Source organism: Sapajus apella, unplaced genomic scaffold (genome assembly GCF_009761245.1).
Source record: "Sapajus apella isolate SASKATOON/1434 unplaced genomic scaffold, GSC_monkey_1.0 scaffold94, whole genome shotgun sequence".
Classification (NCBI taxonomy): Eukaryota; Metazoa; Chordata; class Mammalia; order Primates; family Cebidae; genus Sapajus; species Sapajus apella.
This window is the reverse complement of record NW_022437034.1, coordinates 1,525,790-1,541,566: the sequence shown is the minus strand read 5'-3', so window position 1 is coordinate 1,541,566 and position 15,777 is coordinate 1,525,790. Positions and strand designations below refer to the sequence as shown.

At 50.0% G+C, this 15,777-nt stretch overlaps 2 protein-coding genes across 4 annotated transcripts in view; one reads left to right on the top strand and one right to left on the bottom strand.

Annotated features, from left to right (window-relative positions):
* AIFM2 (apoptosis inducing factor mitochondria associated 2) overlaps positions 1–15,777 on the top strand; it is a 37,234-nt gene that overhangs the window by 18,685 nt on the left and 2,772 nt on the right. Inside the window, exons 8-10 of one of the 3 annotated variants that reach the window (XM_032256224.1) lie at positions 73–273; positions 563–750; positions 1,151–1,374. In XM_032256224.1, the coding sequence (XP_032112115.1) occupies positions 73–273; positions 563–714 (353 nt within the window). In that variant the 3' untranslated portion in view covers positions 715–750; positions 1,151–1,374. Of the gene's footprint in view, positions 1–72; positions 274–562; positions 2,601–15,777 lie in introns of those variants that run through there. The other 2 variants (XM_032256225.1, XM_032256223.1) reach the window with 2 other exon arrangements.
* LOC116535352 (core histone macro-H2A.2) overlaps positions 2,594–15,777 on the bottom strand; it is a 58,319-nt gene continuing 45,135 nt past the window's right edge. The window contains exons 7-9 of the mRNA XM_032256226.1: positions 13,916–14,005; positions 5,891–6,065; positions 2,594–3,347 (exon numbers count right to left, since the gene is read on the bottom strand). Of these exons, the coding sequence (XP_032112117.1) occupies positions 3,182–3,347; positions 5,891–6,065; positions 13,916–14,005 (431 nt within the window). The 3' untranslated portion in view covers positions 2,594–3,181. The remainder of the gene's footprint in view (positions 3,348–5,890; positions 6,066–13,915; positions 14,006–15,777) is intronic.

Genomic DNA, 15,777 nt, shown 5'->3' with positions numbered 1-15,777 from the left:
CCTCACCAACTCCTGGTGACCACTTACCACAGCAGCTTAGTGCCTTTGTTTTGGTGTCATCTCTCCTGGCAGAGAACAGACTGGCTAGCAGTGGTGCTCTGAGAGTGAACGAGCACCTCCAGGTGGAGGGTCACAGCAACGTCTATGCCATCGGTGACTGTGCCGACCTGAGAACACCCAAGATGGCCTATCTTGCTGGCCTCCACGCCAACATCGCTGTGGCCAACATCGTCAACTCCGTGAAGCAGCGACCTCTCCAGGCCTACAAGCCGGGTAAGAGAGGCCCCATGTGCTTTGCAGTTTTAAGAGAGTTTTGGGTTAGATATGGGAAGCCTTTTTGGGCTATCAGATACCTGGCCACTAGAACAAGTTCTCCAAGCTGGTGACGGAAACATCCCTCTAGAGCTCTTTAAAAATAAATCAGAGCCTCACCCACCTTCCTAAAACGATTTCACATTTCCTGGCCCTGAGTCCGAAGGCCTTGGGAAGGATTGGTGCTCTGGGAGGTGCAGCCCAAGGAGGTTCAGTGAGGTTCTGGTTGTTTCTGTGTCTCTGCTCGCAGGTGCACTGACGTTCCTCCTGTCCATGGGGAGAAATGATGGTGTGGGCCAGATCAGTGGCTTCTATGTGGGCCGGCTCATGGTTCGGCTGGCCAAGAGCCGGGACCTGTTCATCTCTACGAGCTGGAAAACCATGAAGCAGTCTCCACCCTGATGGGGAGGCCGGGCGGGAGGCGAGCTACTGCAGCAGGTGGGTGAACGGACTGCTGGGCGCATGGCACCCGCCTGGCAAGTGCTAGAACTAATGCTTTTCTTCTGGAATAAGATGCCAATGATGCGCTGGCCAGAAATGCAACTTGTATAAAACAGAAATGGGAGAGAAAGCGACATTAAACAAATTCCCCCTTAGAGGGTTCTTTCTGGGTTTCGAAGGTGTGCTTGCAGCGGTACCCGCCGAGGGGCTCATGCGTGCTGGCTGCGTGGTGCTGGGGAGGCCACAGCTAGCCTTCACGCTGTACCTGGCTCCTCTGGGCTATGCATGCATGTGCATGTGTGTGCATGTGTTTGTGGTCATGATGTGTGTCATTTAGAGCTCTCAGAGCAGGGCAGAGAGCTGGGCTCTGGTAGCCAGTGTCTGTCTGTGACAGTAGGAAAGACAGCTGCACATTCAGAACAACGGAAGGACCTGAGGTGGAGAGACGCCCTGCACCTCAAACCTCTGCCATCACACAGTGGGGGAGCCCATACATTCTGCAACAACCAGGAAGAGTTCACAGGAGCCTCGTTTTCAACTCCTAACTGCTGCGTATTCCCCATACTCCTTAAGCCTCGTGGCCTCCCTACATGGCCACTTTTGTTTGTTTATTTATTTTTGAGACAGTGTTGCTCTGTCACCCAGGCTGGAGTCCAGTGGGACGATCTGGGCTCACTGCAACCTCTGCCTCCCGGGTTCACATGATTCTCCTGCCTCAACCTCTTGAGTAGCTGAGACTACAGGCACACGCCACCACGTCTGGCTAATTTTTGTATTTTTTTAGTAGAGATGGGGTTTCACTATGTTGACCAGACTAGCCTCGAACTCCTGACCTCAGGTGATCCACTCATCTCGGCCTCCCAAAGTGCTGGGATTACAGGCTTGAGCCACTGCGGCCAGCACATTTCCACTTTTAGATCCTAACTCCATGCAATAGGTTACATTTAAGAAGAAAGAGCTAGACAGAGGTTCCCTTCTGGTTATAGAGTGTGTTTTTACACAGCTAGCAGGGTTGAGACTGCAGCCTGGCTTGCTGGCCACTGGAGGTGTTTAGGGAAGGGCAGATAATGTGACTCTTTGCGGGTGCCATCTGCTTACCCATTAGTGAACAGAAGGGGGTTCTGCGGGTGACCCTCAGCGTATTTCCAGGTTACTCATGGGCAGATTTGTAAGTGACAAAACTCCAGCTGATGCTGGGGACCGGGAGAGGGCCCCTGAGGGACTTTGTCGTTTTGTGCTTCTGGTTTCCTCACCAACCCCAGCGTCACTTGTCTGGAGGCCCAGCCGGGCACTAATGTCTGCCACCAACTATGTTATGGTATATAAATGACTCCTCTTTGGGAGAGATCTTCCAATCCGAGGAGCCCCTCTTGGATGGCCTAGGTGAAATCTGTAAAGCAGAAGTGATTGGTGAGGTCATCTGAATAGATTCAGGCCCCACCTCCCCACCCTGCCCCTCCCTGCTCCCTTTTGATGGTGGCCTCTGGGTACTAGGACAGAGTCCTTGGGACACCAGTCTCCCTGGGGTTCTCAGCCCATCCCGTTGGGGCTGTTGTCCAGGCCTAAGTGAGTCATGTGCCTCTCTCAGAGGATGGTTGTTCCCCCGGCAGCTTCGTCCAAGGATCTGTCTTTATGGACCACGAAGGGAGGCCCACCTTCCCGCTGGCAGGACCTGCAGCCTGGGGCTATGGGGCTATCTGACCTGGGGCCCAGTGAGGTGGGAATCCTGGCATGTGAGTGACAGGCCTTGTTCTATTGACTTACAATATTCTAGAGGGACCTATGCGTGGGGACACAGTTTTCCAAGTGGAGGAAAATGTTGCAATAAAAGAATATGTTGTAAGAAAGACACTGGATCTTTTATTTTTTCCTTTCATTTTCTTTTTCTTTAAAAAACAAAACGAAACCAAAAAAAGCCTGAAGCAAAATCTTTTTAGGAGTAGTTACAGATATTATAGGGGTGGGGGCGGGGGGCACTAAAACAAAAGAGAAAAGCACCAGTGAGATCTTTCCTGTTTTCTTCTCTCTGCCACGGAACACGCACACCAATAGAGCCCAGGTCACTTTTATGCCCTCTTCCCTTGGAAAAAGGAGGAACAGAAGATTTAATAATTTTGAAAGGATTTTTTCTTGTGTGAGTGTGTGTAAAAGTCAATGCTATAAATCTAAAACGAGGTCTGTTTTTTTAAAAAAGTTCTAAAACAACAGGAGAAAAACACATGGACAGAAACCCCTCGCGGAGATCTGCTTCCTTACGGATGGAGGCTCTTTTGGAGGAGAGTGTGAAGGGCAGAGGGCTCCCTGCGCTGGCAGGACCTGCCCCGCCCTCTACTCCCCCGCCGCCACCCATCCTCTTTCCTTTTAAAAAGCAAAACCCCACTCTCGGGACCCAGGGGCGTCCTCCGATCCCTGCTGGAAAGTGCGGTGGCTACTTGGCGTCGAGCTTGGCCATCTCCTGCACGTAGATGCCGATGCTCTCGCTGTCGAAGAGCAGGAAGTACACGTTTTTCAGTGAGGACGCGCTCGAGTCATCAAAGTGGGCTGAGATGGCTTTGAGGGTCACCTGGGCTGCGGTCTGTTTGGGAAAGCAGTTTCTGTGCCAAAGCAAAAGAAGAGCTGACGTCATTTTGGTCCCCGGGACCCATGGAAGCATGAAGTGCCTTTGTTTTTACGGAGTGGGGCCTGGCTGTGTGCAGGGCTGGTCCATGCATGATCTCCTTTGACCCTAGCCAAAGGGACAGACAGGGTGGCCCGGAGGGGGCCATGCTGCCCCACTTTATAGGTGTCACACTTACTCGGAGAGATACAGTGATTTAATTAACTAATTCATTTATTTTGAGACGGAGTCTCTCTCTCTCTGTCACCCAGGCTGGAGTGGTGGCACAATCTTGGCTCACTGCAACTTCTGCCTCCCGTGATTCTCCTGCCTCAGCCTCCCAAGTAGCTGGGACTACAGGTGCATGCCACCACACCTGGCTAATTTTTATATTTTTAGTAGAGATGGGGTTTCACCTTTTTGGTCAGGCTGGTCTTGAACTCCTGACCTCAGGTGATCTGCCAGCCTTGGCCTCCCCAAGTGCTGGGATTACAGGTGTGAGCCACCGTGCCCAGCCAAGCACAATGATTTTAGTCAAGGTCATAGGGCTGGCGAAGTGAAGGGTGAGCTGTATTTTATTTTTTATTAAAATTTTTTTAATTAGGTTTTTTTAGAGGCAAGGTCTTGCTTCGTCACTCAGGCTGGAGTGCAATGGTGTGATCAAAGCTCTCTGCAGCTTTGAACCTCTGGGCTCAAGCTATCTGCCTCCTGCTTCAGCCTCTAAGTAGTTGGGACTATAGGTGTGTGCCTCCATGCGTGGCTAAATTTTTTTTATTTTTAATTTTTTGTACAGACAGGTCTTGTTGTCCAGGGTGGTCTCAAACTCCTGGCGTCAAGTGATGCTCCTGCCTCAGCCTCCCAGAGCTGTTGGATTTACAAGCGTGAGCCACCGTGCCAGCTCCCTGTATCTGAATCTATGTCACCAAATCAAGTCAAGCTTGGCTTTAAAAATGCTAGCCATTCAGCATTAAAAATGGCTGGTCTTCAGAAAAGTAAACAAATTTTATTAGCTCCCTCCAAACTGGTTCATATGCTAACCAGATTGCTTAGTAAAGTACAAAAATGTATGCTCCAAAACCTGTCTTCATAAATCCTTTTGTATGCACTTAATATTTCATAGGCACAGCCCCATGTCATTTCAGCATTGTGACTCTGGGTGGATTGATGAAAGTTTGTTAAAGGCCTCAGGTGCCAGGGAGCTATTGATAGTGCCATCCACCAGGCTGGGCCACAGCACCAGCTTCTGGGGACACAGCCAGGGTGGTCGTTAGGGGTCAGCCACAAAGACCCCTGGGGCAGGTCCAGTAGGGTGCCTGTTAATAGGGATTCTTCCCGCTTATATGTAGTCAGCACAGAACAGCACTGCCAAGGTCCCACTGATGAATGAATGCATCTCACAGCATCTCTGGGCCTGGACAGTTGAGACTCAATGCTGCTGGCCTAGGTTGAGATATGATTTCAGCAGGAACCTAGATCTCATTATTGTCCTCTTGGCCTTCCCAGATCACAGCTATAAACCATAGCTATATTATAAAGGGGCAGCTCTCAAGATGAGAGGCTGTTCAAAATTAAAGCAACGGATTGGCTCGGGGCGTGAAGGGAGAGGATACGTTGTATGTGAGAGCAGATATCCTTACTACTTATCTGAAACAATGGCCAGCTGGGATCTGTGACAATCCGGTCATTCCCCAACCTCCTCTTCAGCAATCCCTTGGGGACAGACTTTCATTTCTCTGGGTGCATTCATCAAAGCCTCGAACTCCCAGAGCAGCAACGGAATTCCCTGGGGACTCTGGAGCCAGAGGTTGGAGATGGGAGGCCTGAGAGTCTGCATTCTAACCTCGGTCACCGCTGCCTGCCTATGGACCACACTTTGAGTAGCAAGGCCTTTGAGCCTGGTGTTTTCTGATCATGTGTCCTAGACATGGACAGCTGGTGGGAATATGGACCTTGAACCTGGAAGGCTCTCAAAAAACGCACCAGCTTGCCTCTTCCTCCCGCTCCTCCCCTGGGCTGCCTTCCTCTCTGGGCTTTAACATCAAGGAGGCAGTGGGGCTGGCCCCAGCCAGGAAAGACCTGCTGCCTACAAGCCAGTGGGCTTGCTTCCCCATGGGTTCTGAAGGATGAAAACTGGGTTTCTTGTCACCTGGTCAGCATGCTTGGCTGTGCTGGCAGCCCTTGGTCATATCCAGATCAGATGTAAGTAGGGGGGCAGCTGATTTCCAGGGAAAAGGCTGGAAGAATCAACTCAGGGGAACTTCATCTTTTTTTTTTTTGAGATGGAGTCTCGTTCTGTCATCCAGGTGGGAGTGCAGTGGTGGGATCTTGGCTCACTGCAACCTCTGCCTCCTGGATTCAAGCGATTCTCCTGCCTCAGCCTCCTGAGCAGCTGGGACTACATGCCCGGCTAATTTTTGTATTTTTAGTAGAGACAGGGTTTCACCATGTTGGCCAGGCTGGTCTTGAACTCCTGACATCGGCCTCCCAAAGTGCTGGTATTACGGGCATGAGCCACCGTGCCTAGTGGGGACTGCATCTTACCTGCCGCTGGGGAAAGGCGGGAACGCGACGGACTTTAGTTTCTTGTCCTCCGCTGCTGACAGGCAGTTTTTGATGGTCTCTTCAAGTTGTTCTTCACATTTGTCGGAACCCCACTGAGGGATGTGACAGTGGATGACAAATTTGGCTGCGAGTCCACTGGATTGGCTGACGGCGGCTGGGACACAGGAGAGAAAATGCCGTAGGTTATTTCCTAAGGTTTCCTAGGTTATAGCCTAACCCCATTGTGTACCCATTAGATCTGTGGGAGACAAGGCGGTGAAAGAGACGTTGGCTGGGCAGCATCCCGTGCTTCTGATGTGGACTGTGTTTAACAGAGAACAAGAGCTGGGTTGGATCACTTTGCACAGTTAGCACAGCTCTGGGTAGAAGCGATCACATCACTTTCATATGGTCGGCCAACTAGTGCCTGGGCTAGGCTGCCTCCTCACAATGGTTCCTAAAGGGACACATCACATCCTCTGTGGTGGCTATGGTAGGTGAAGTGATGGCATCCCAAAACATCCACATCCTAATCCCTGGAACCTGTGGGTGTTCCCTTACATGGCGAAAGGGACTTTGCAGAGCTGATAAGTTCAGGATCTTGAGATGGGGAGATGATCCTGGACTGTCTGGGTGAGCCTGGGGCCTCATAAGAGGGAGGCAAGAGGGTCAAAGGCAGGAGAAGGCCGTGTGATGATGGAAACAGGCATTGGCGTGATGTAGCCAGGAGCCAAGGAGTGCTGCTGCCTAAACGCTGGAAAAGGCAAGGGAGGGACCCTTCCCTGAGCCTCCAGAAGGAGCCAGTCCTGCCAACACCTGGATCTTAGGCTCCTAAAACTCACTGTGGACTTCCGGCCTCCAGAACTGTAAGAAGATAATTTTGTGTTGTTTGAAGCCATGGACTTTGTGGTACCTTGTTACAGTAGCCACAGGAAATGAATACAGCGGTTTTTATTTTTTTTTATAACTGTTTTGAGACAGTCTTGTTCTGTCACCCAGGTTGGAGTGCAGTGATGCCATCTCAGCTCACTGCAATCTCCACCTCCTGGGTTCAAGTGATTCCTCTGCCTCAGGCACCCAAAGTGCCAGGATTACAGGTGTGAGCCACCACACCTGGCCTATAGTGGCTTTTAAAAACTAGATGTGCCTGGGCCCCACCCCACAAGCTCCTGACTCTGTAGGTCTGGTGTAGGGGCTTATGCTTATGTGATTTCAGGGCCTTCTATGAGTTGAGGACCACAGAACTTGATTATATAGTTCCTTGGACATGGATTGCCATTTGATGATCTCTACATGCCCTGCAGAGAGCGAGATTTCAAAAGCGGGTTGTGAAATTGAATTAGGCCAGCCTTGTCTCAGACTTTCAATCATACTCCTTTGTTTTACTCTTTACTCCCCTAAACATGGTTCCTATTGGTGACAGAGTTGATAAGCCCCTTGGCTGCTAAGCTGGAAGTCCCTGTGGCCGTTGGTCCCCAGGGGAGCAGTTCTCTTGGATCTGCCTGGGCTAGCTGCAGCTTCAGCCACCAGCCGCGTGCCTCCACGCCGCCCTGTGCCCTGTGCCTCTCCAGGAACCCAGGAACCGGTGTAGCAAGGGTCCGTGGCCACTAGGGGCAGTGCTTGTAACAGACGTGTGTGTCCACCGTATTCCAGAGCTGTGCGTGGGGTTGGAGCGAAAGATGGACTGGAAATCTATGATGGCCACCTAGTTTATGATAAGTGTTTCCTGGCAATGTCCAGCGTCAGGGAGCACGGACTGCACTTCCTCGCATGGGTGGAATCCAAATCCAAGGGATCCCTTCATCCATCAGGGGAGGCTGTAGGCTCCTTGCCTTCCAGTGCCTGGCGGGGGCTCAGTGCCATCACACGTGAACGCCTGAGTGCAGGACTCAGGCCACACAATACAGCGAGGTCCTGGGCGAGGCCCGCCATGCATGTTGACTCTACAGCCGTGTATATTTGTGCACCAGAAGCAGGGTGTCTCTTTGGCCTGAACAATGATGCCCCTCAAACTGGGGCTGCTCTGCTGAGAACCAGGGGCCCTGGGGATGGGCCTTGCTTGCGCTGTGCGATTTTCCCGAGCATCTGGCAGCTATTGCATGCTGGATGGAGTTTGGCTTGTGACAGTCATGGCTGATTTATTTCATATGTTTTAAAACTATAATCATGTTACTAGCAGAAGGGTATTAATCCTCTAATGTAAAGTCTTATTATTTTTGAGATAGGGTCTCCCTCTGTTGCCCAGGCTGGAGTGCAGATGCAATCACAGCTCACTGCAACCTCCATGTCCCGGATTCAAGTGATTCGATTCTCCTGCCTCAGCTTCTTGAGTAGCTGGGATTACAGGCACCTGCCACCATGCTTGGCTAGTTCTTTGTAGAGATGGGGTTTCACCATGTTGGCCAAGTTGGTCTTGAACTCCTAACCTCAAATGATCCACCCACCTCAGCCTCCCAAAGTGCTGTGATTATAGGTGTGAGCCACTGTACCCGGCCAAAAGTCATTTTAAAATAAAAGGAATATGTTCCTATTGGCAATGTCAAACATCCAATCAAGGAAAAAACGACTTTCAAGGTAGCGCATGATGACATTTCAGTCCAAAACCAAGTATTTTCATGGCAACTGGAAATGGAAAACGTGGCTTATAGCCGTAATGCTTCGTAATGTTCTCTAGAGGTGTCGAGGATGAGGGCCAAGCTATTGCAAGGGTCGGGACCCTGGTATTTGGTATAAGCACCTATCCACATAATGACCGGGGGGCATTCTCTTACCTAATGTGATGTCGCCTGGTGAAGCCCTGCATTCTGAGGGTGGCAGTGCTGCCGCTAGGACCTTCTAGAACCCGTCCCTCAGGTGAGCCATCATAGTTCTTGCAGTCACTACAGCAAAAGGGGACTCTAGGGTGGCCCCTTATCCTGCTGAGAGGCTGCTGCTGCTGATCCCTGGTTTCAATGACACTGTGGGTTTTCTTTCAATGGTGCCTCAGTTTCCCACAATGGCCTCTCTTCTTCCTGCCTGTCTGGGCCCAGTGTTCTCTCTGCTGCAGCCCCAGCTCCTAAGCAGCTATCCGCAAGACATTTTCCTCCTTAGCTTTCAACAGGGACCTGTACCTCATGACCTTTCTGGTGCCCCAGGGCTAATGTGTGCACAGTAAAATGGTCATTCACTCCTGAAACCTGATTCCCCTTTCCCCCTGTCTGTCACTGCAGACACCAGTCAGTTTCCTCTGTCTTGTCTCATTCCAGGCCCATGTACTTCATTTTCACCCTCACTCCACTCCCACCCTCAGTCAATACTGCTTTCTCTATGGTCTTCAGGCCCCAGGCCTCCTTCTGCTAAACCATCCTCCATATGGTTGCTGGAGTCAGGTTCCTTAACCTCCACATTTAAACTCAGAATCTGCAACTGCTCCTGATCGAGGACCTGGCCTTACAGCTGTCCTCCCAGGCTGCCTTCAGGGTCTGGCCCTCTCCCCTTGGAGTCTGTCGATTTCTTACTTCTCCTGGATGCCTGGTCATCTTCCAGCCAGTGGGCTCAGTCCCCTGCACACACTGGGTCCGGCTGCACCTCTGTCTCCACACCCCTCTGTCCCTGACCCCCTCACCCGTTCTCTTTGGGCCTCTGCAATGCAATTCAGCAGCCAGTTGTGCTAAGTGATGTACGGTGTTACCCTGGGCTCCCTGCCTGGTTGTAAAGTTCAGGAGTGTTCAGGGCTTACGTTTACATCCACATCCCGATGCCTGCGCCCTACAGCGCACACCGTAGATGCTCAACATGAACTGCTTCTGCCCCAGATGACTGAAGCACTTTTGTGTTCCTTGCTGCTGCCTGGCTCCTACCACAGTGACTGGCAGGCAGGTGCTCAAATATTCAACAAATGAATGAAAGGCCTGACTTTTCATCAGTTTGCTCAGCCTGGAAACTCTGGCCCTTAGCTCCAGCTTCTGCCGCCCTGAACATGCAGCATCACTGCCTCTCACTGGCTCTACTCCTGAAATATTTTCTTGATCCACCCTCCTCCACCCCCTGCCACAGGGTGACCTGCACTGCAGTTGATCTGTTTTAATCATGTTAAGATGCACTTTTTCTTTTTGTTTAAACATTTTAATATTGTTGAAATCAGGAAGCATCTTGGAATTGCTGTCAGCCTAGGGCTGAGTTCTTCCAGAAAGAAATTATATTTCCTTCTGTGTCACCTGGGGACACTACCAAACTAAGGCTATGTCCCACTCTCTCCTCTGCCTGCGGCTTTGGGCGGCGCTGGATCTGGCTGCAAACCTTCAGGAGCACTGGCTTGTGGTTCACATTTTTTTTATTTTTGAGATGGAGTCTTACTCTGTTGCCTAGGCTGGAGTGCAATGGCACAATCTTGGCTTACTGCAACCTCCGCCTCCTTGGTTGAAGTGATTCTCCTGCTTCAGCCTCCCGAGTAGCTGGGATTACAGGCACATGCCACCATGCCTGGCTCATTTTTGTATTTTTAGTAGAGACGGGATTTCATCATGTTGGCCAGGCTGGTCTTGAATTCCCGGCCTCAGGTGATCGGTCTGCCTCTGCCTCTCAAAGTGCTGGCTATACAGGCGTGAGCCACTGTGACTTCCCAAATTCTTGAGTGAGCCTTTTTTTTTGGCCCTTGTCGAACATTGGATGCCCAGGTCAAGATATTTGCTGCTCCCTTCTGCATGCTGGGTTCATGTCTTGCTTGCAGTTATATTGAATGTGCCCCTGCTTTATGTGGGGCCTATTAGATACCTTGTTTTGGAAAATTTAATCTTTCTTAGTGGTACGTACGATAAGAGTGTATCTTACAACTGATGGTGTTTTTAAATGAAATGCAATGTGGCGAACCATCTCCCCTTCTCCATTTTCCCCAGGGTGCGACCACTGGCTGGCCCCAGGCCATGGCTTCTTACCCCTAACATACCTGCACCCATTTCTTAGCTCAAAATTGTGTCCTGCGGTCCTCTCCTTCCTTCCAGATTCAGGTCTGTTTCTTCACACAGGCTTTTGTATGCCTTCCAGCTAGTGTCTGTATTGCTGCCTCTCAACTCTGCATGTCTGAAAAAACATCTTTTGTCCTCATTCTTGAATGGTAATGTAGCAACATGTGGAATTCCTAGTTGACAATTTTCTTTTTTTCCCCTTAGTGCTTTGAAGTTATTTCTTTCCTGTTTCCAAACATCTTTTTTTTTTTTTGCTGATGAGAAGTCTGCTGTCACTAGAAGAACCATCATTTCTTTACAAATGATCTGCCGCTCCTCTCTGGTTACTTTGAAGGTTTCTTTTGATTTTTGAATTTCTGAGGCTTTACCACAATACTCCAGGTTTTGGATTTATTTTCATGCATTTTGCTTGCTATTTTCAGCTTAAGGGCTCATGTTTCATTCTGGAAAATTCTCAGCTATGATCTCCTTAAACACTGGTTCTCTACTTTCTATTTTCTGCCTTTGGAGCTCTGTTTAGAAGTGTGTTGGTGCTGGGCACGGTGGCTCCTGCCTATAATCCTAGCACTTTGGGAGGCTGAGGTCGGAGGATCACTTGAGCCCAGCACTTCAAGATCAACCTGGGCAACATAGCAAGACCCCATCTCTATTTAAAAAATAATTTTAAAAAGAAGTGTGTTGGAGCCTCTCATTCTGTGTAGAGCAGCTATTTTTCTCTCCTTTGCACCCTATCAGGCAGTTTCTGGGGATCCTTCCCCACACGCAGGCCCCCAGTCCAGATGCGGTCTTAGATGCCCGATTCGGGACTTGGTCTCTTGGTTATACTGGAGATGTGGAGGACCCAAACATTGAGTCAGTGGGCATTGTGGCCCTGAGCTTGGGTGAGGGGCTCTCTTCTCCCTTCTGCTATCCTAGAAAGACAGATTTTACACAAGTCGTAGCCCTGGGTGGTGGCCAGAGCTTTGGCTTCCTGTAAAGGCGTGAGAGTCTCATGCAGCCCCTTGTTTTGAGCAGAGAGCCAAGCCCTCTTTATACGTGAAGCAACTCTGCATCTTACCGACCTGGAGCCCAGGCCTGGGGCGGCGACTTCCTGGGGGTGCTGCTGCAGCTCTCCTGTCTCTATCTACACGGAGGCTTATCTTGTATTTGAGTGTGGCTCTGTCTTACAGATTTTAAAAAGACACTGCATCTATTACTGCTATGCCCATGGGGAGTGGTGGGTGCAGATTTAAAGCGTGGGCTCTTGTTCTTTCCTGGACTAGAAGACCCCATTACTTTTATAACAAGGCTAATCAGGACAGCCCCCTGCTTAAGCTTCCAAGGGCCCGCCTGTCCATATAGGGTCAGATCCAGACCTCTTTGCGCAGCCCACAGGCCCGGCCTCATCCTGGCTGCTGTTTCTTTCCTCCCAGGTGCTGACCTCAGACTCCCTGCTCATACAAGACCTGTGTCTTCCTGTACGCAGTGCTCCTATTGCCCGCCGCTCCCACGCCCATGGGGTCTCCAGCCTCACTGCAGTCCTCCCACACTCCCCTACACTGAGGTCATGACCCTGCTCTGTGCCCTATTTATGCATCTGAGGGCAGCAGTGGGTTTTATTTTCCTCTGAATCCCTGAAGCACTTGGCACTGACTGAGGGTACAAGGGTGAACTGACTGGGAGTCATGTGGGTGGGAACATGGATCCGAGGTTGGATCCACCGGTCAAAAACTTGCCCAATAGCCTGGACAACAGATGTTCAAATAAAAATGGGTATTGCAGCTCTATTCACAATCACCAGAGGTGGCAACAGCCCAAATGTCCATCAGTAGATGAATGGCTAAAATATGTAGCCGGGCGCGGTGGCTCACGTCTGTAATCCCAGCACTTTGGGAGGCTGAGACGGGTGGATCACAAGGTCAAGAGATTGAGACCATCCTGGCCAACATGGTGAAACCCCGTCTCTACTAAAAATACAAAAATTAGCCAGGCATTTGGCACACGCCTGTAGTCCCAGCTACTTGGGAGGCTGAGGTGGAAGAATCGCTTGAATCCAGGAGGCGGAGGTTGCAGTGAGCCGAAACTGTGCCACTGTGCTCCAGCCTGGTGACAGAGCAAGACTCAGTCTCAAAAAAAAAAAAAAAAAAAAAAAAAAGGAATATTATTCAGTCATGAAAAGGAACAAGTACTGACACATGCTACAGTATGGATGAACTTTGAAAAACAATGTTAATTGAGAGAAGCCAGACATAAAAGTCATTTATTATGCGATTTCATTTATATGAAAAGTCCATAATGGGCAAATCCATAGAGATGGAAAGTAGATTAGTGCTTGCCAGGGCCTGAGGGGGCACTGGGCATGACTGCTTAATGCTTAGGGGATTTCTGAGTCTATCAAAGCTCTGGAGTAGGTAGTGGTGATGGTTGCACAACATTGTAAAAGTACTTAATGCGACTGAATTATGTGCTTTAATATAGTTCCAGTGGGCGGGTGCAGTGGCTTATGCCTGTAATCCCAGCACTTTGGGAGGCCGATGCGGGTGGATCACTTGAGATTAGGAGTTTGAGACCAGCCTGGCCAACATGGTGAAACCCTGTCTCTACTAAAATACAAACACTAGTCAGGCATGGTGGCATGCGCCTGCAATTCCAGCAACTCAGGAGGCTGAGGCACGAGAATTGTTTGAACCCGGGAGGAGGAGGTTGCAGTGAGCTGAGATCGCGCCACTGCACTCCAGCCTGGGTGATGGAGTGAGACTCCGTCTCAAAAACAAAAACAGAAACAAAGAAAACAATAGTTGCTGCGGTAAATCCTATGGTATGTGTATTTTATGACACACATGCAAATTCACCAATGGCTCTAGATCATTTTGAGGGATCTGAGGCAAATTGACTTGAATTATTCAGACATATTGCAGTTCCCGGGACATCTGAAAGGATATCCATGGGCCTGCTCAAATGACCTGAGATGCTAAAATAGCTTTCTGATTAGTTACGACATACTTTGTCTCATAAGCTGAATAGGCATGAGGCACGTGAGGCTGGAGACTCCAGAGAGGAGGGTGAGGCCATGCTGGAGACAGGAGCCCAATTCCACACTTACCTTCGGCGACTTCCAAAGGGCCTTGGGATTTGCGAAGCTCCTTTACCGTTTCCAAGAACTCTTTGCCCCCAGCCTTTTCCAAGGCTTTACCTGCAAAGGAGAGCAATGGGAAGCCACTGTGGTTGTTCTTTCAATGGAATAACACTGTGTGACGTAGTTGTAGTAGGCCAGGAAAAAAAAGCACTGTTAGAAGCTGGGAGTTGACCTCCCAATTGTTATCCTGGTTTGCCAGTGGTCACTGGAGGCAGGGGTCTCTGGGCCGCCGTCTAGCAGACTTAGATTAGCAAGCTTTTATAAAGGATCTTGTAAGGGGTGACTTGGCCATAAAGCAGTCTCATGGGCTGAGTCCTGTAGATGATTCAAAAACAAAACAACAAAAAACTGAGACTGAAGTGTTGTGCCCTACAGGCTTCGTATTCATGTTGAGAGCTCCGGAGTCCTGGTCCCATCGCAGTGCCAGCAACATACTGTAAGTGCTTGGAGTCAAAGGGCAGACACAGGCCCAGGGCAGCCTGGCATGCTGTCCCCCCAACCTCATGCTGTTCTCAACGGAGAAATGCAGAGAGGCTAATCTCTAAGGACTTTCCTGCCAGGAGACGCCCTGAGCCTTTGATGTTGGGGAATGCCCTATTTTTTATTTTCTTTTCCTACCTCAGCTCTTGCTTCTACACAGGCCAAGGGGAACCCCTGGGAGATGACAGGACGCCACCTCTGACCCCGTAGGAACCCCACCTGCGTGCATCTGCGCATCCAGCTCTCCTGCCTCTGATATGACATGGGTGTTTTGTCCAGACTGGGATGACTGCTGCTTTGGGGCAGCAGATGAGGTGTTTTTCAGGTGTTTTCATCTTCTAATGAACTTGGTGATCTGGATGTCTGGGGCAAGTCTCAGCTCTCTCTTTGTGAATCATCACCATTATTCTTGTTCAGTTCAGAGTCTTCCCCAGGGCCTAGTGGTGTTCCCACACCACAACTGCAAGTGTCTATTCCAGTGGTCACTGAACACTGGGGGAGAGTTTGTGGAGGGGGTTTCTTCATTAAAGTGCCTGGGTTTCCAAGATGCAACTGGGAAATGGAGATTGTGCATTATACCCAGTGCCTCCGAGGCTCCTTTCTGGCCCCAGATTCCTGGACACTGTTGATTTATTGAGTCTGGAGGCCTGGAGAAGGCCGGGTAACTGAAGCTGGCAGCCCGTTCATGTTGAGAAGCAGGGGACTAGGTCTATACTCCTGCCCTCTGTATTCAGGTCAACGGCCAAATGGGAATGTGTAGAAGGGGAATCCACCCTCCTCACTGAAGGCTTTTAAGAAAAAACAGCCTGGAGAGAGGTAGTTTCTCTCTACAGACGCATTCCCGAGAAGAAAAGAAGTAGTGCTAGAATGAGAATACCACAGCTTTGCAACTCCTAATGAATGCTGGAATCTGGAGCAGAGGCATCAGTGGCCACCAGCATCACACGAAGACAGACAACCAGGCATGATACGCCTCCTGAGGCATGAGCGCTCGCCACTGACCAAGGAGTCTTGGCAGTTTCAAACCTACGCCTCATGAAACCTCTAGATCCAACTACGGAGTTGTAAAAAAATAAAGAAACATGTTTCATGATGCCAGGAGGATGTAATCAACAAAATCTGAACTGTATGAACCCCACAGGACAGATGGCCCAGCTTCCTCAACAAATGAATTGCAAATAAATAAGAGTGAAATAGAGATGAAGGGGGAACCTATGGTATAAGAGACTTATCAACCAACTACCATGTGTGGACTTATTTGGATCCTAAATCAAATAAACAAATTTTCTTTCTTTTCTTCCTTTCTCTCCCCCCTCCCCCTCCTTCCCTCCCTCCCTCCCTCCCTCCCT